The following is a 19,242-nucleotide window of genomic DNA, read 5'->3' on the forward strand; positions in this document are numbered from 1 at the left end:
TGAGGAGGATGCTAGAAATAGAGAGATGGAGGCGGATGATCCACTGTAGCGACCTCTAAAGGGAGCAGCCGAAAGAAGAAGAAGCACAAATAATTCTAATCATGCTTTTCTTTTATTCTCAGTACTAAGCTATGTAAAGGAAGTCAAGGTTGTTTCCTCCTACAATCACTTTGGTCATGCTGTTCTTACAAGTGTGGAGGTGCCAGATGGTTTAGACTTGTTTAGATTGGTGCTCTGTCTCCCTTTATCCAAACTAAAACTTTGATGGGGTTTTTTATCTTCACTAAACACTTTTTTGCTTTGTGTTTATTATTGTGCTACTGCAAGTATTTCATATATTAGTCAGTTGATTGTTACTGTAGGGCAGCTCTAGGACAATCCCAGATGTGATGTAGCTTGCTTTTATCCAGCAGATACGACATCTCATGAGGAGGTTCGAACCCTGTACCCTGACCCTCCTGCTGACGCACAAAGTCTGGACATCCAGCAGCAGGCCCTTCTACGTGAACAACAGCACAACAGTTTCTATTTCTTTTAATATTAGAAGTCAGTTATTCATTAATGAATACAAATGGTGACTGAAGTTATTTAGACAGGACATTAAACAATAAACTTCCAATAAATGATGAACAATGTGTGACTGAATGTGTTCAGTGAAAGACTTTGAAAATATCGCAGCATAAAACCAGTGTAAAAGTACTCAGACTACTTTTGGGGGTATTTATTTGATGATGCAACCAGAAAATGTGCAGGTTGTGAGTTTAACATTTTCAACACTGGAGAAGAAGTACATGTACACAGACTAGCTAATGACAAACATTTTTTTTTAAATTAACCTTTATTTAAACAGGTTGTTCATTTTTCTGAGCTTATCTGGTGTCCAGTTTCGGTGGCAGTAGCATAAGCAGAGAAGACCCAGACCTTACTCTCCCGAGCCAGCTCCTCCATTATTTGGGGGACACTGAGGCATTCTCTGCTGAGTGCTGTGATCTCCCCAACATGTCCTGGGTGTGTCCTGTCTGTCCTGGTGGGACATGCCTGGAACATCTCACCCAGGAGGCGTTCAAGAGGCACCCTTGTCAGATGCCTGAACCTCCTCAACTGGCTCGTTTAGATGTAGAGGAGTAGCAGTTAACTCGGAATGAGACAGACAGCACCTACTGCTGGGGTGGGCCTACAGGAGGGAGAGCTCATGTCGTCTCTTCAGGACACATCACTGGACCCCAAGAAGCTCTCCCCGGAGCTCCCTTTGGCTGCTGGGGTCGGCATACGTTCAACTTTAAAATCACTCTTGGTTCTTGGCTAGCTTTGTGTTAGCATCCTTTGTGTACTGATGCTTGCAAGAAGCTAAAGTTGCTTTGGCAGAATTTTCTTTCTCATATATGCACACATAAGGAGAGAGATGTTTTATAAGCTTTAGTCATCACCGTGCACTTTTCCTGATTCACACAAAATACAGCAATCTGGCACCTTCCCACAGGGTCTTGCACGAGTATTAAACATGTTCATTTGTGCTTTGGACTGTCACCAGATTTCTTCTAGAAGTTTCTTGCCAGTCAGTAACTATCTTGGCAACACCACTTGAGTTTGTGTGTTGCATGCTAACATCCTTATCATATGTGTAATAATACTAAAGCTTCATCTTATGCACACACAAAAAACAAATATGGCTCCTTCGTGCAGGGTTTTCTGGTATGTTCATTTATGCTTCCCAATTTAAAAAAAAAAAAGAAAAAAGAAAAAAGAAAAAGCAAAGTTCTTGCTTCTCAGCCACTGCGGCCACATCCTCACCGTTTTTTAGGCAGTTATATAAACATACTGTGAGTGAGTCATAAGCTTAAATACAATAGTTGAAGGAACAAAAACGTAATGTTTAAAAATACCAGTCAAATCTGATTAAAGTAAATAAATAATAAGTATACAATGTAGTTTTAAGACTTCTCAATGTTTCGTAACATTAATGTTCTATGAACTCGTGAGTCCAGAAATCTGAATGTCATGAAAAGTATTTATTATTCGTGTATTATTATTTTACAATACAAGGTTGTTTTTTTCCTGATACTTCATGCAAACCACATTTCTCCAGGCCTGTCCTAATCAGCTTACTCAGTATCACTAGATCCAATGCTGCTCCTCCAGCAGAGCACACAAAAGTAGGAGAGACCAGAGATGCCATGGCTTAGTTAGGAGACTGTTTGCTTCAAGGCCACTAGAGGGTGCGGCCATAAAACTACAATAAATGAATTGACCTTTTGACCTGCTCACACTCTTTTATGCAAAACCCTGTTGATGTTACACACACACAAAGAGATTCTAGGTCTCACCAACCATGGGCAAAAAGATGACAGTCAATAAAATTCTAAAATTTTATTTATAAACACAATGAATAGTAGTTAGAAGTCCAGTGTCCCATTTAGGTACAAAGTAAAAACACACAGTCCAAGGCCAGAGCCAGCTATGCCACAAAGCCAGTTGCACTCCACACGTTGTTCACTTCAACAGGGGTAGCAATTGTCCTCTGAGACCCACCACCCTGTAAGTAGAAAGCCTGCACAGAGCGACAAAATAAGACAATTCACTATATAATTCACAGCCCATCCATCCCAAACATATCAGATCATTAGAGGTTTTGTCACATTACATACCTGCACTGAGAGACAAAATAACACAGCAGTGTTTGTAATGTGGGCTATAAGTAGACTAGCATATCAGTGCAATCAATTACACCTGCCTCCAATTAGTCCAGCCCTTTTACAGTCATTGACTGGGTGAGAAAACACGAGCAAATCAACCCAAGAGACAAGCAGGAAGACTCTCTGAAGGCTCCTGTGGCTGCACAGGCAGTCTTACAATTACGAGGTTGGAGAGTTGTTGTTTCAAAATGTTCACACTGATTTCACATGCTCATTAACTCACAACCAGCTGACCATATATATTTCTGCTGCTGAGCTGCTTTTTGATGGAGATTTTCTGAATTTATTTTGCTACCATAAGAGCAGACTCCATGCTGAAAGCATGTGCACTGTCACTTGCAATGAGTGGCACTAATGACGCTAAATTTAATTACAGGTCATGGACAGCCTTCATAAATGCTCATATTACTCACCCACACTGAATTCCAGCACAGGTTCATCTGGGTCCTGACTATTTCCTGCAAAGTAACACAAACGTCATCAGAACATTAAGTCAGAGAAACAACATTTGGAGCTTTTGTACATGATAAATTATACTGCAGTAGTAAAACAAAGTCAAGCAGCAGTACATTTATTAAAATCACCTTCAGCTGTAATATTTAAACTGATTTAGTGTCAATTTAGATTATGTTTAGATTAAAATGAAACTAGTACCCTTGTAATGTCTTTTTAAATTAGAGGTAAATATTTGTATATTTTTTACATAATATAATTATATTTACTGGATTTTCTCTCTATTGTAGTTTAGTATTATAGTTATTACTTGTTTTTTATTGACTTGTCTTGTTTTTACAATGATTTGCTCTGAATGCAGCCTTTAAAGAAAAGACTATCTGTTCAGTAACTATCCATCAGACTGGGTCCATGTTACCAGCCAAATGGGTAATAATTAAAGTAAGTTTTGAATTACGTATATTTGGGTGTTTAGGTGACACTTTTGCAAAAAAAAAAAATAATAATTAGGTTTAAAAGAACTAAACATGTATGTATTTAAAAACAATAAGTGTGTTAGAATTACTACAGCAACAGCTTGTAGCTCACTGTACTATTTTTGAGCACAACTTTGGTGCTTTTGCCTCATTTTTAAATCAGTGATCCCAGTAGCACAGTCTAAGCAGAGACCTCAGTGCTTGGCAAACAATCAATAGAATCAATATAATTATTAAAAAGAAACAAAATAAATGCCAACCATATAAAAAAAAACATAAACTTAAGGAAAAAACTAAACTTGATTTTGTGTCTTTAGGCTATTGTTAACAGCAAGCATGAGGTTAGTGCATATGTATTATTATTGGAAAGATTACTGCAAAGAAAAAAAGGTTGAACCAGGAGGGGGCGATATTGCTCTTCTTACCATGAGTTACATGCAGGCTATTACTTACCATGTCACTCACATTTATTTCACAAAACAGCTGAACCCACTTAATTCGATTTAATTGTATTTATGCAGAGCTGAATCACAACAACAGTCTCCTCGAGGTGGTATAGATTGTAAGGTAGAAAGTCTACAATTAAAAAGAAAAAACCTCAATACAGTGGGAAGGAACAACTCACTTTTAACAGGAAGCACCCTCTGGCAGAACCACGGTCAGGGAGGGGCAGCCCGCTGCGACCCTTTGGGGATGAGGAGACAAAAAAGGGGACAAAAGACACACTGTGGACGAGAGCCAGAGATGAACAAGAACTAATTATTGAATGCAGAGAGGTGTATAAACACATGGTGGGAATCCCCCAGCAGGGTAGTCCCAGGGTAACTAAGGGAGGATTCATGGTCACCTGATTCAGCCCTAGCTATATGCGTTGGCAAAAAGGTAACTTTGAAACTTAATCTTAAAAGTAGAGATAGTGTCCGTCTCCTGCATTCAAACTGGGAGCTGGTTCCACAGAAGGATGATCCCCTTCTACTTCTAAATATCCTAAAAACCACAAGGAAGCCCACAGTCTGAGAGCAAACTATCAAACTACGAGGTCTTTAAAATAAGATGATTATTCAAGACCTCATGTGTGATGGGAAGGATTCTAAATTTGACGCTGGACCCACAAATCATAAAAGAGAAACACTAACTCACACACACCAGAAAGTGCCAAGAATTATAATTATATGTAATTTAGTTTTGCGTTCCTTTATAATGCTTTCAACTATACAAATAAGACACTTCATGGGGGCGCCTGAGCCTTGTAGACACAACAAATACTGAACAAACCTCATGCGCCCTGTTGTTGACAAAACGATAAAAATGAATGTGTACTTCTGTCTTATTTAGGTCATTTTTGTAGTTTTTGTAGACAGACTACTGTAATTTCTCAATAATTATTATCGCTCACTCTCAAGAACAAAAACGTGAGTAATTTCCCAGTAGCTCACCATATTTGGGATCTTCTAACATCCACACTTCATGTTTAAACGGTGGTGCGGAGGCGGTGTACCGTCGCAGGCCGGATGTAGCATTCGGCGCGGTGTGCCTTTTTTTTCAGTTGCTAAGCAACAGATTTGTCCCGCCCCTTTCGTTATGACGGGGCGGGCCAGTCCTTTGACTGGTGACGTTACAAAGAAACGTCAGGTGACGTTACAAAGAAACCTTAAACCGACCTTATATATAGACCTGGCTGTTCAGTTGAAACGCATTCACACAGCGGGACAGCAGCGCTTTAAACGTTCAAACACGGAGTTTAACACAAAACAACATTTTAGACATAAAAAACAAAAAAGTGAAATGGCAAGCTCGAACTGTAACACAATGACAAATGATGAAACAGTTCAGACCAATGGGGATAATTCTACAGTACATGCTTTGGTATCCCTCTTGAATAACTTGTTCAGTAGTTTTTCGATCAAGCAGTGGGGAGAGCTTATCTCAGGCTATCCGGATTGCTTCACTGCTAAGCGGCTTGTAGGTTTTGTAGAGGACGTAATGGACCTGTGTGCACAGTCAGTAGCAGTATCACCACTGAGGTCTTCCCAGAAGTCCCCTGTACATGAAAACTGTTCTGTCCACACCACTACTGGCAAAACGGTTTTGTCACGTGTGAAATTTTTGGACGATTCTGCTGAGCAGGAGTTTGATACAGCACAGAATATAGATGCTAACAGCCAAGAAACAGCTAACACAGAAGAAAGCTGCCAAAATGCTGACCAACACAGTGCTGCAAAACCAGAAAACAATCCAATTCCAGATCCCCAGCAGCAGAAATCCTGTGTTGAACATGAAGCCAGCATCCCACCGTTAACAAACGTAAGTCAAACGGAGTCATATAAAAAGATACAGCATCACAGATCTTCTGTAGACTGTGAGCCACCTGAAAAAACCTTAGACTTTGAAAGATGGTTAGAGACATTAATTCAGGCTGTGCTTTCAAAGCTTGGTAAACTTTTAAAGTGCCCTCATTCTCACCAAAAACGTTTGTTGGATCTACTCTTGGACAAATTCAAGGGGATGGATTTGCATTTAGACCGAAAAGTGCAGAATTATTTTGACTGCATTGCTAATGCAATTTTCACTGATATTTGTGACAAATTACATAAATTGTCACTAATATCATTGAAAATGGGGAGGAGTGGGGAGGAGGATTCAATGAATTTAATGGAACAACCAATATTTAATATCATAACTACTTCAGTATTCCAAGAACACCTGTTGGCAGTAACAGTTACTGATAGACTGGAATCCTATGAAAAGAAAGAAAGATGCAGATTTTCAGTGGAAATCTTTGTGGAAGGACTGATTTCCCAGGTTGCAAAAAAATCAGGCACAGTCTTCAGCATTGAAAGTGCTGAAGCTATCTCCAACCGGCTTACCATGAAAATCTGGACTGAAATCAGGGCCAGATACGACAAAATCCCACCAGAGAAGTTCAAGAAACTCAGCGAGAGGGTTTTCAAATCCCTCTGTAAAAGATGGAAGCATGCATCTTTGGTGACATTCTGGCAATTAAACTTCCAAGATCTTGATGAAGATATTGTTAAAACTTTCAAAAGAAAGATATTCACAGAACCAAGTTGCATATCTAAGTGCTTCTCATCGGTGCGGGCATTTTTTGGGAGGTGTAAGGGAAGAAACAAAGTTTCCACTTTATAGTGACATCGTGATATCAACAGCAAAATATTTTCTAAAACTCACTGGACACTTTAAATGAGCTAGTTTTACATTTAGATCAGATCAAGTCATTTTTGAAATCCCCAGGAATGGTCGCGGCAGATGGCCACCCCGCCCTGAGCCTGGTTCTGTCGAAGGTTTCTTCCTCTTAAAAGGGAGTTTTTCCTTCCCACTGTCGCCTCGTGCTTGCTCAGAGGGGTTTGTTCTTTTGGGGTTTTCTTTTTAATACTGTAAGTTGTTACCTTACAGTGTGAAGCACCTTGAAAACACCATTGTTTCCTTTGGTGCTATACAGATTGAAGTGACTTGCACTGATAACATAACTAAGCTGGGACTTTAATTTAACATCAATAAAATTATAAAAAATATTACATCTTGATTTCTGCTTGTTTTCATTGTCTGTGACTTAATGAATACAAATGTGTAATTTAACAGATTCTTTCTTTATGTTAGTCTGACCGGTGATTCCACGTTGGCCTTAGGTGTTGGCGCGGATACGCTGCAGCCCCTGAGCCATTAATGGCCCAGCACACTACAGTAAAAACAAAACAACAGCCATCTGTCCAACTAGGAAAGGAAAATAATAAACTGCCTCCTTGGAGGCAACCTGACTCAAAACAGTTGCAGTCCAACTCAGACCGACTGCAATCACTCTCAGGCAGATTGATGAAGATCTGCAAATAACTGTTGTCTAATTTATAAACGCAGACAGATTGCCAACACGTCTGTTCACAATAGAGGACTGTACTTACATGGTTGCAAACTGGTTGTTATCTTGCTTATATGAAAACATTACTTTGGAGCAATGAAACTCAAACACATTCATTTTTAAAATGCCTCAAAATGAAATTTTGAAATATTTGGCTTTATGCTTTGAAAGTGCCGTTGTGAGTGGGAGTGTGAAATCCTTACTTGATGTGTTCCCTTTGCCTTTACTGTTTTCAGTTTTATCAGTTTTCAGTTTTATTTGTCATATGCAAGTTAGCACAGGGTCAACATTGCAATGAAATGTGTTTGACGAGCAGCAGTCACTCAGCAGCATGGTACAGTAGAAGAAAATATAATAAAATATAATAAAATAAAATAAAAAATAGAAAAATAGTAAAGAGCAAAATATTTGAAAGACGTGGTAAAAGAGAAAAGATGACTAAATATATATATATATATGTATCTATAAATATATGTACACTAGTGATTAAATAAGAAAATCTTGAAAAGAAATATGACGGGAGGTCAGATGGGATATTGCACAGGAATGAGCAGCAGAAAATTACAGTATTACTCAGACTTTTAATAGTCATATTGTCAGTTTTGGCCGACGGTCATGGGTCACTTCCACTAAAATAGCACGAGACTGGAGTAAAATGTACTTTATTAATGAGAACACATGGTGATACAGCAAAGAATCCAACCCTTCTGAAAAGCAAATGGCTTCCTGTTATACTCTACCTGATTCAGGTGAGCATCTGGAATAGACCAAGTCTGGGGGTCAGCAAACCAAAGGGAAACAAAACCCTCCCCATAAGAAAACCACTACAATATAACCAACACATCATAGACATATGAAGATTTGTAACAAGTCCTATAAATAACTCCATAACATATAAACTTCAGTCTCTTCTATATACATTAAAACAGCGGTCCCCAACCTTTTTTGCGCCACGGACCGGTTTATGCCCGACAATATTTTCACGGACCGGCCTTTAAGGTGTCACAGATAAATACAACAAAATAAAACTAGTACCGGTACCGGAAAAAAAGAAGATTTATTCATAACACACGTGAAAGACCCAGGAAAACAGAGTTAACGATAAAAACGATAACAAAATAACGATCAAAAACGATAAAAACTCTGAAAACCATACATTTCACACCCGAGCCTCATCTCTCGACCAAACGACGGTCCGTGGCCCGGCGGTTGGGGACCGCTGCATTAAAACACCTTAACCACAGTTAGGTTTCAGCCCTCGCTGACTCAGAACAAAGTAAGACAATCAGAGTTCGATTGGTTTTTACTTGTGCAGGGGAAGCCTGGTCGGATTCTCAGAGTTGCAAGCTCTACACCCAAACTCAGACAACTCCAACTCCAGCCTCCACTCGCAGCCTTTTATTGAATGAAAACAGTTACACAACCGCCCATTGTAAACCCCATATGTTGTGTGGTAAAAGCTAAGGCACTGTGTGTGTGTGTGTGTGTGTGTGTGTGTGTGTGTGTGTGTGTGTGTGTGTGTGTATACGTGACTTCCTGCTTACAAACGTTTTAACCGCATCTCTAGTCATAAAAGGGTCATCTCCCCTCAACCTCGTATATGGCTTAACCTCTCTAACAGTCCACCATTTACATGGTGAGCCCATAAAGGGCAGGAAGTGAACACTCCTTACCAAATAAGGAAACCAGAATCTTACATAGATTGTGCCTGCAGTTGAAAACTATAGCTAGTAACATCCCCAACATCCTACATGTGGGGGAGGAACAGAAAATATCTGAACATACAGTTCAAGACAAGGTCCAAGCACAATAATGACAACTTTTAACAAAATCACTCCAACACACACTCCCCTAGCCTGGCACATTGGTTTTCTCCAGGAGCTCATAAGCAGGTGATTGAGCTGCTTTTACTCTTTACAAAGTGAGTACTGTTAACACTTCTCTTTTTACATATACAACTAATTTAGGTTACAGACAAATGATTAAATGTGAACAGCTCTAACACAGGTTCTTTTCCTGACACGGGTAGGATGGCCAGTCCCCCTGTCTCTTCACCTTTAACGAGTCACTTAAATAACAACCCAAAAAGCCTAATAAAGAATCACAATCAACCAGTGTGTGTTTTTCTTCATTACGGTTTTTAAATACAAATCAGTCAGTCAATTAATAAAAATACAAGTAAGGGTAATGGAACCCCTGGTCTCCATTACACACATAAATACCATAAAGACACTAAGTCGTAGAGCTCTGAACTCCTTGCTTCTATGATATTTACACTTCTTCTTGGCCTTCTCCTTCACTCTGAGTCACTCCACACTGTAAGACCGAATAGTAATAGTTTGATAAATGAAATGAGTTCCAACTACTTAAAAACCTGTTATAAGTTCATACACCTTTATTTTTTTGAGTAGTTTGAACAATTTTGTTTTTTCAAGTTATCAGTACTTGAATATATTGATTCGTTTCTAGCATTGCGCTCAAATAATTTGAGTTTTAACACTGACGTCACTTACGTGCCTACGTACGTACCTACGTGCGCCACCTGTTTCTTTATGAAGTGCTGGCAACCATCTTGGATTCCTCGCTTCGAGTGCGAATGCCCGCTCATTACCCCGAAAGAAACTTGTGGAACGTTAATATCCGAACAGAAATAAAAACATTTGTCAACGGGTTTTTTGCGGCATTGCCTTTGACGCTGGATAAAGGAGGGCATGCTATGGTATGTTACGGACTTTTGAACTGGAACAGCTAACCCTCTGCACTTGGCTAGCTGCATTTACCGCCTTCGCGGCATCTTCAGGAGCGCTTTGTGGTAAGTTTTATTTTTTCTGAAACTATAGTTCTCCGTTGTAATATGGGTTTTTATCGTCATAAATGTACAACTCTAGCAGGCATTTAAGAATTACATGCATGCGTCGTTTTATCCATGTCGGCTTGGCCCCAAAGTGTTTGCATGAATTATGCTAATACGCTCATATTTAGTATAACACATTATTAGTCCCTGGGACTAATAATGTGTTAATAACTTTTCTAATCTCTTACTATTTTAAAAGAAGTCTTTAGAAGGCATTTCTGGATTTGCAGATTATAAACTGCCTTGTGGTTAAATTGTTGAATCAATATGCACTGCTGCGCTGCTTCACACTTAGCGCATACGTGGATATTGATATTGGCTAGCCCATTTGCTAACTAGTGGAACTTAAAACTTACGTTTAGTTCTCTGGAGTTGTACATATTAAAACTGGGGCAGCAAAATTGTAGGCACAGGACATACTTACAAAAGCAGTGAATAATCATTACATAATTACGCGGTAGAACTTGGTTTACATTGCAAATAGTTATGTATACCAAGTTGAAATGTAGAATCTTCTGAACTGTAAAATTGTTGTGCCTGGTCTATTTTAGGTTAGCTTAAGGGTGAATCCATCAATAATATATTTACCAAACAGTTATTTTTTCGTTTTATTTTATTCTGATGCCCAGTGTTCATTAGTGAAAGACTTAGTTTTTTATCTGTCAGGGGCTGGGTCTGTGAACCAGCATTTTGAGTTTATTTTGTAGTTTTGCTTTCTTATGTTATATTGAAATGAGGTGAAGTTCTTGTATTGTTGTTATTATTAGTTAAGGTTTAGTTGAGTTCTGGGCTGGTTATGTTTCATCTGTGTCTCCTTGGTTGTGTGTCTTTTCTGTTCTCTGTGTAGTCTGTCTTGTCTTCTGTGTTTTACTGTTATGTCCATGCCAGGGCAGAAGTAAATTTTCAGGGGTGAAGATGCTGTTTACCTTGACCAGCTAAGACTACAGATTGTAGATGAAGTCGAGAAAAGTGAAAAGAATCCTGATTACAAAGCTGATGCTCACAACTTTGGCCTTGCAATTCAAAGAGATCATCAATGATGACCTACCAGTAGGTCAGATCCTGGATTGCTGGCCTACTCTGAAATCCCAGTCCCAGGTAAGAATGTGTATAGATGTATCTAACAAGATGTATTTTATATCAACCCCTGTTATCTGGCCTGTCTGAACAAATTATGCCTTTGGAGTGTAAGGATTTTGATGTATTTTGCAAAGATTTATAGACTAATTGAAACTTGTAAACACAAATGTATCCTGTGTGTTCAGATCTGTGCAGAATTCCACAGGATTACAAACCTCCACCTGAAGAACCACTTTTATGCTGTGCTGGACCAACATGCTCCCCGGCTCCAGAGCTTATTCAGAAAGAAAGCTGTTTGCACAGGGAACGTGTCTGATGTCCTGTCTCAGCTCTTCAGAAGCTATAATCTCCAGGTTAGTGAGTTTTTGTCTTGTTTTTTGAGCTTCATTTGATTTGATCAATTTTTCAATTTTAATTACCATTCTTGACTAGGTTAGCCAATAATTTAAAATAAAAATTTTCTTGTGATGTAGGAACAAGCTGATATCCATGCCCAAAGTGCTGGTGTGCTTCATGCCCTCTCTGCCTATTTGTACGAAGACACCTCTACCTTCATCAAAACATGGGATGTAAGTTTTGGACAAAGTTGTGAACAATATCTTAGTAGCATCCTTGTTTAGATTTCTCAAAACATTATGACACTTTGAGAGTTTGAGAAGCATCTCCATGCTTGGATCTGTCTACAACAGTGTCCATGTCACATAATGGAAACACTACATGTTTTTAATGTGCGTAGACCTTCTATAATGTTCCTAGCCCAACCATACATCACTGTACAAATGAAAAAAATATATAACTCCTATTGACTTTCTGTTGTTATTGCTACGAAGAGGTATGACTTTGCTTTACTAAAAGTACTATTTTTGTCAGTTTGTTTTCTCAAATCTTGGTGTGTTGTGGCTTTTTTGTTGTTCAAACAATTGATTTCTGAGCTAGTAATAATCCAGAAATGTGACTTGTATAGATGAAACTAAGAGAAATAGGAATGCACTAACATGTAGTAATTTTGTTTTCTGTAGATGATGCATTCTGATAGACCAGATATTAGTGAAGTGCCACTTGGACTCCTCCTGATCAGAGCCAATTCCAGCGATGCAACATTCTTCTGCCCTGAGAAGACTGCAGTTTTGGTCGAGGGTAACATGATCATTGTTTTCACCACCCTGGCTGATGCATTTCTAGTAATATTTGGACTGACTGACGTCCTGCACCTAAGCTACCCAAAATGTTTGGCCAACATTTTTGACTTTATTCAGAAAGTTTTGATGGGTCTGAAGGGTGGGAAGTTGAAGCCCAAAGTGCTGAGTCTTAAAAATGATCTTTTGGCAGCAGAATAATGTCCAGGATTCCTACACAGCCCTCAAGTGCCTGTTAAAGCAAGTAATTCAGTTTATCATGTTTCCAAGTCTGGATAAGTTTTTTATAAAAAGAGAGAATAGAATAAAGAAATCTTTGCAGACTCTGTTTCATACTTCATTATCTAAAAGCCACATCCAAAGTAAAAGGGGTGATTTTATTATTTTTATTTATTTTTTTCCCCCCATCATCACTTGTGTTTTAGTTGATTTTGATTGTGTTTTTAGTCAGATAACTGTAAATCTATAGAGAAAATGAAGGACAATCTCATTTCTGGCTTCTAGGTGGGATCTTGAATGTCACTTAAGGAACGTTCCTCCTGAACTACTCATAACTGACATAAGGCGCTAAGGAGGTTTATAACACTTTGTTTATGTCTCTAAAGAAGTATTTTTCTATTTAAAATTTTATTGCTTTGTTGTTGAGACTGTGATTGCACTCTACAAATGTGCATTTTGCATAACCATAGTACTGGCATATTAAAAAGGTTACCAATTATATTTCAGTGTATTAGCTGCACTATACTATTACTTTCATTCGGTTTTCCCACCTAATAATGCAGGATTTTCTTTTCCTTTTGTTTGTTTTTTTTAATAAAAAGGCCATACTCATGTGTTAATCAAATTTGAATACTCTTAAAACATGTTGTGAAATTCTTTATTTCTAATATTGTAACCTTGTGCCAAAATTTCTGACATTATTCCCTATAAAATGTGGTGGATTTATGTCTTTGGGCTTTTTGTGTCAAAGTAACTCAATAAATCTGTAACTTGAATTTATATTTTCTGTCTTATGTTTTTACAAGTGTAATTATTTTGGGCACTTTTTTTTTTTTTTTTAAATCAAATTCAAAACACAGTAGATTTGGATATTACAAGCATTTGTATTTAAAATTTTTGAGTTGTATTAGCTTAAAATGGTTAACATTTTGAAACTAAAAATTAATTCCTTAAAGTTACTTGAGCTAGATTTGTACTTGAAACTCAAAATATCAAGTAGAGAGTACTAAACCAAAAATGTGGATATAACATAAAAACATTTATCAATGGTACTTAAAAATATTTATCTAAAGCTAATAAATAAAGTGTGTTTATTTAACTTTTATTTTTAAGTTTTAGTTACTTAAAATATTTTATGTAATCAGTTTCACCAAAAGTTTTGAGTAAAATTAACTTATTGGGTTTTACAGTGCAGGATAAACGCATCAGCTCAGACATACAATAATTAAAATATGTGTAGGTGACCGTTTGGCAGAAGATGATGTCGAGGCGGTACTGCAGTGACACGTCCGTGGCTATCGTCGGGGCGGTGTCCTGCATCAGAAGGAAGTCAATAGACTTCTTGGCTTTGTTGCTCATCATGGCGCTGTAGTCCGTGGGCGTGGCCTGCAAAAAGTGTAAATAAACCATCAGAGACCAAACACAAATATGCCTTCCAACCACTAGTTTAGACAACATCTTGCAAAGAGTGTGTATTTCAGAGTGCAGTTGTTTTTAAATTTGACAGAAACAGAAATAAAGACAGAAGAGAAGGACAACAGGGAAAGCAGAAGCACCGACACACTGAAATCTTTTAGGGTCAAGCTCCAGAACTAGCCACAAATCCTGCTGGAAAGAACCTAAAAATACTTAAAAATACTTGCAGAGATCGAATGGAGCCGTTAACTCAAAAACCTGGTGTCAGGCATGTTCTTTAATAAATAAGAAACGAGCTGATATGTTACAGACCCCAGTCTTTACGTAAAGAAAAAGCTGACATTTAGAGAGAGAGGTCTGGGCTTCTCTGCTTGGGCTGCTGCCCCCGCGACCCGGCTCCGGATAAAGTGGAAGAAAGTGGATGGATGAATGAATCTTGAAAATGAACAAGTCTTCCAGTACAGAGTAAAATGTGAGAGTGAAAATATTGCGTGTACTTAAAACCCCTGGAGGGTCTTGGGTCGATTTGTGGCTATTTTCAAATTTTGATTACATGCCATTTGCACAGTGTTGAATGGACTATAGCCAAATTCTCCAAAAAAAAAGTTTGATATGATTTTATTTCAAAATTCAAGTCTGACTTCCTTCAATTAGCTTCAGTGGCTAAGCTACAGACAAACTTACACTATTGTGCTTAGTGGTCGATTTGTGCCCCATTGAAACCCATTATAAACGCTATTTTTCACTGCAAATTAATTACGGTCAAAGGGATCGTTGATGTTTAGCGTTCATTTTCATTTTGCAGGACGGGCCTTAGAGTTGTAATGTTTTTATTTGTCCACCGGGTGGCGCCCTTGCTCCACATTTGACCCCGGGCTGGAAAACAGCGGGCTGCTTAGATAGACCTGCGGGAAATGAAGCCTCATTTCCGGCGTGCAGCAGCGGCTTCGCCCGCTGATCGGGCGGGACAATTTTTTGGTCCCTAGGACCGTGAGAGGGTGCTTTTTTTTTTTTTAGTCAACAGGAAATGACGTATTTGTTGTCACGTGGTATCGGGCGTGTGTGCTGGAAAAACGGGTCCCCGGTGATCGTGCCCCGGTAACAATGGCGTGTCCAGCGGGGTGGCCTGGGGGGGCACAGGCCACCCCCCAAACCAGACTGGCCACCCCAGGTGCCACCCCAAAGGCAAAACAATAAAATTCAATCAAATATCAAATGTCCGATTATGTTTTCACGGTGACGCTCAGATATCCGAGTGTAAGTGAATGCAGCATCGCTTCTGCGCTATGCGCATCACGTTAGCAAAGGTAGGAGAGCCAAGCGCGAAAGATGGCACTGCAGGAAACAATTTTTCGGTGAAAGAAAATGAGGACAGAATAAATGTCCCGGTAAGTAATATCAAGTTTGTTGAGTTTAGTAAACTTCGGTGAAATTAGAATACCAAGGAAAAAAATAACACTTAAAGAATTATTGCAGCTGTGGAATATTTCAGACAGTATGCTACTGAGGGCAGCTAACATAAGAGTTATGCGTTATAAGATATAATCTAAGTCGTAACATTGCTGTATGGAGCTGCAGATTTGGTTGCAGGTTAACATAGCTGGACTGGCCATCGGGCATACCGGGCATATCCCCAGTGACTTATTTTTTATTTTTTTTGTAATGGCATGAACAATGAGAGGTGGTGGATTGGCCAGATGCAGGTCGATGTGTAGAAATAACTCAGTTGTTTGGTGGTGGCTATGGCGGGGCTTCCACAGAGGCCAGCAGGTGGATGAGGGAAGGGGAGGCAGGAGGAGAGACCCGAAGCAGCCACCAGTCCGAGTGTCAGGTGAACTGAACTTCAGGTAAGAAGTTATGACCTGCAGTCTATCTGGGTCAGATATAAACCAAGTTTAGGTGGAGTTTATTTTCATGTTGCTGACTTTTTACTGTCAGTTGCAATAACTCATACTGCGTTCTAGCCAGTTTGACGGAGTTTTTATACAGCTGGGTGGGTGCTATGATGTTACTGATAGTGAACTTTATTTTATTCATAAGGTTAGTAGAGTTGCCAACGGCTCCTTAAAAAAATGGAATGGTCCCTCATTCAGAGAAAATATTACACGTTTCGTATTGAGCTGAGAAGAGACGCAGTTTGTCCCGGACTTTAGCTAGAATGGAAAAAAGACACAAAGCTGGATTTATTCTGTCTTTATGCTGCACAGCTGCCTCTTCTCTCATTCTCTCCCCCTCCCTCTCCTGTTGCTACTTCAATCATGAAACTGATCAATGATCAGCTGATCGGCTTTTCTCTCTTGTTTGTTTATCGCCCACTTTGCGCCAGAAAGAGGAAACCAGCAGATGTTGCGCTAAACAACAGCAGCACGTTTAAGCTTGATCGGCTGTTGTTAGAATGTATTTAATATTAATTTCTAGTATCAGCTGATGTTTGCTGGAGCCACAGCTGTAAAGCTGCTGGTCATGATGTCTGTTTAGATATGTGGTGAGAGGGAAACATGAAGATGAAACCAGGAGATGTCCTTACTGAACCATCAGAGCTGAACAGGTGATGGAGAAACAGGTTTACCTTTTAGGTGACATGAATGAGTTGAAGGGAAGTTATGAACTGTTTCTGAGAGACAAATAACACCAGGATCCTTTTTTATGTAGCAGACAGCTGGTAACTGTGCAGGGGCGGGTCTAGCAAAGTTTTGCCAGGGGGCCAGGTAGGGCATTAACAGGGAAAGGTGGGCACAAAGAAATACTTTTCTTTCTTATTCTCATTTAAAATACCTAGTTTTTATTAAATAATTATCTAAATCTTACAACCAAAGTTTTTATCTGACGTAAAATGTATAGAAATCATACATATACCAACAAGACTGTACATCACTGTCACAACAGGGTTTGTTTTCAGTCAAAGTCTTTATGGCTTTACTACCTGGTGGGTCGGTCTGTAGTAAAAATGCCCAATTTTTTTGTCCCAGTCCAGCCCTGCAGGTTAATACTGGCAGTGTCACCATGCCAGCTGACTGTATTTTATCATCAGCCAGTGTTGTTCTTTATCAATATTACCAAAGTTTACGATAAGGCAGCATAGAAAGTATTTACTTGCTTTCAGGTTTCATTCAAATGTTAGTCTTTTCAGTTGTTTCCCCACTTTTTTCCTGTTTCAAAATCAAACACCAGTTTGTGAGAAGATTATCTTCTTTTTTTAACAGGCAGATAAAGTTTTGCATTGGCATTGGCTAATTTGTCAATTGTTTGTTACAAATGTTCGTATTTTAATTTTCAAAAATGTTTTTGCCCAAAACATATGTGCACTATATGTCAGTAAAAATACTATGCAAATATTGTTGTCCTTGACTGCTGAGTAAACACTGACAAAGCACTGATTGTATCTCTTGTACTTTATCAACGCAGTATCTAAAAACTTTGCACCGTAGTGGTTAAAATCTCATTCTAATAAGAGTTAAAAGTGCATTTGGTTATTAGGTTTATAGGATTATTGAATTATGGTTAAGGGTTGGTAGAATTTTTTTTTAAAACATTATCTGCCAATTAAATCTGCCACCCTTCTCCAAATCTGTGCCCCTACCTGGCCCCCCCAACAAAAATTTTCTAGACACGCCACTGGAGTGACATGGTAAGTAATAGCCTGCATGTAACTCATGGTAAGAAGAGCAATATCGCCCCCTCCTGGTTCAACCTTTTTTTCTTTGCAGTAATCTTTCCAATAATAATACATATGCACTAACCTCATGCTTGCTGTTAACAATAGCCTAAAGACACAAAATCAAGTTTAGTTTTTTCCTTAAGTTTATGTTTTTTTTTATATGGTTGGCATTTATTTTGTTTCTTTTTAATAATTCTATTGATTCTATTGATTGTTTGCCAAGCACTGAGGTCTCTGCTTAGACTGTGCTACTGGGATCACTGATTTAAAAATGAGGCAAAAGCACCAAAGTTGTGCTCAAAAATAGTACAGTGAGCTACAAGCTGTTGCTGTAGTAATTCTAACACACTTATTGTTTTTAAATACATACATGTTTAGTTCTTTTAAACCTAATTATATATATTTTTTGCAAAAGTGTCACCTAAACACCCAAATATACGTAATTCAAAACTTACTTTAATTATTACCCATTTGGCTGGTAACATGGACCCAGTCTGATGGATAGTTACTGAACAGATAGTCTTTTCTTTAAAGGCTGCATTCAGAGCAAATCATTGTAAAAACAAGACAAGTCAATAAAAAACAAGTAATAACTATAATACTAAACTACAATAGAGAGAAAATCCAGTAAATATAATTATATTATGTAAAAAATATACAAATATTTACCTCTAATTTAAAAAGACATTACAAGGGTACTAGTTTCATTTTAATCTAAACATAATCTAAATTGACACTAAATCAGTTTAAATATTACAGCTGAAGGTGATTTTAATAAATGTACTGCTGCTTGACTTTGTTTTACTACTGCAGTATAATTTATCATGTACAAAAGCTCCAAATGTTGTTTCTCTGACTTAATGTTCTGATGACGTTTGTGTTACTTTGCAGGAAATAGTCAGGACCCAGATGAACCTGTGCTGGAATTCAGTGTGGGTGAGTAATATGAGCATTTATGAAGGCTGTCCATGACCTGTAATTAAATTTAGCGTCATTAGTGCCACTCATTGCAAGTGACAGTGCACATGCTTTCAGCATGGAGTCTGCTCTTATGGTAGCAAAATAAATTCAGAAAATCTCCATCAAAAAGCAGCTCAGCAGCAGAAATATATATGGTCAGCTGGTTGTGAGTTAATGAGCATGTGAAATCAGTGTGAACATTTTGAAACAACAACTCTCCAACCTCGTAATTGTAAGACTGCCTGTGCAGCCACAGGAGCCTTCAGAGAGTCTTCCTGCTTGTCTCTTGGGTTGATTTGCTCGTGTTTTCTCACCCAGTCAATGACTGTAAAAGGGCTGGACTAATTGGAGGCAGGTGTAATTGATTGCACTGATATGCTAGTCTACTTATAGCCCACATTACAAACACTGCTGTGTTATTTT

The 19,242-nt window shown here is 38.5% G+C and overlaps 1 protein-coding gene and 1 long non-coding RNA gene across 4 annotated transcripts; one reads left to right on the top strand and one right to left on the bottom strand.

Moving 5' to 3' along the window:
• Window positions 1-2,356: 2,356 nt before the first annotated feature.
• On the bottom strand, window positions 2,357-6,200 carry LOC147313147 (uncharacterized). 2 transcript variants are annotated; one of them, XR_015125153.1, is made up of 4 exons: window positions 5,059-6,200; window positions 4,248-4,347; window positions 3,107-3,151; window positions 2,357-2,548 (listed from the first exon to the last, which is right to left on the bottom strand). It is a non-coding gene; the product is annotated as an uncharacterized LOC147313147 (long non-coding RNA). The 2 variants fall into 2 exon arrangements; XR_015125152.1 differs by lacking the exon at window positions 5,059-6,200 and having other exon boundaries at window positions 2,363-2,548; window positions 4,248-5,052.
• Window positions 6,201-10,038: 3,838 nt separating this feature from the next.
• Window positions 10,039-13,582, top strand: LOC147313148 (uncharacterized). 2 transcript variants are annotated; one of them, XM_086265107.1, is made up of 5 exons: window positions 10,039-10,308; window positions 11,198-11,448; window positions 11,616-11,783; window positions 11,904-11,999; window positions 12,450-13,582. In XM_086265107.1, exons 2-5 carry the CDS (start codon window positions 11,305-11,307, stop codon window positions 12,765-12,767), a joined length of 726 nt encoding a protein of 241 aa, XP_086121233.1. In that variant the 5' UTR covers window positions 10,039-10,308; window positions 11,198-11,304; the 3' UTR covers window positions 12,768-13,582. The 2 variants fall into 2 exon arrangements, with proteins under 2 accessions (XP_086121233.1, XP_086121234.1); XM_086265108.1 differs by having other exon boundaries at window positions 10,039-11,448.
• Window positions 13,583-19,242: the final 5,660 nt, after the last annotated feature.

The sequence above is a fragment of the Aulonocara sp. 'chitande type north' Nkhata Bay genome, linkage group LG15 (genome assembly GCF_057382095.1).
Source record: "Aulonocara sp. 'chitande type north' Nkhata Bay isolate Kocher_YH1m ecotype deep benthic linkage group LG15, A_spYH_male_GT1.1, whole genome shotgun sequence".
NCBI lineage: Eukaryota > Metazoa > Chordata > Actinopteri > Cichliformes > Cichlidae > Aulonocara > Aulonocara sp. 'chitande type north' Nkhata Bay.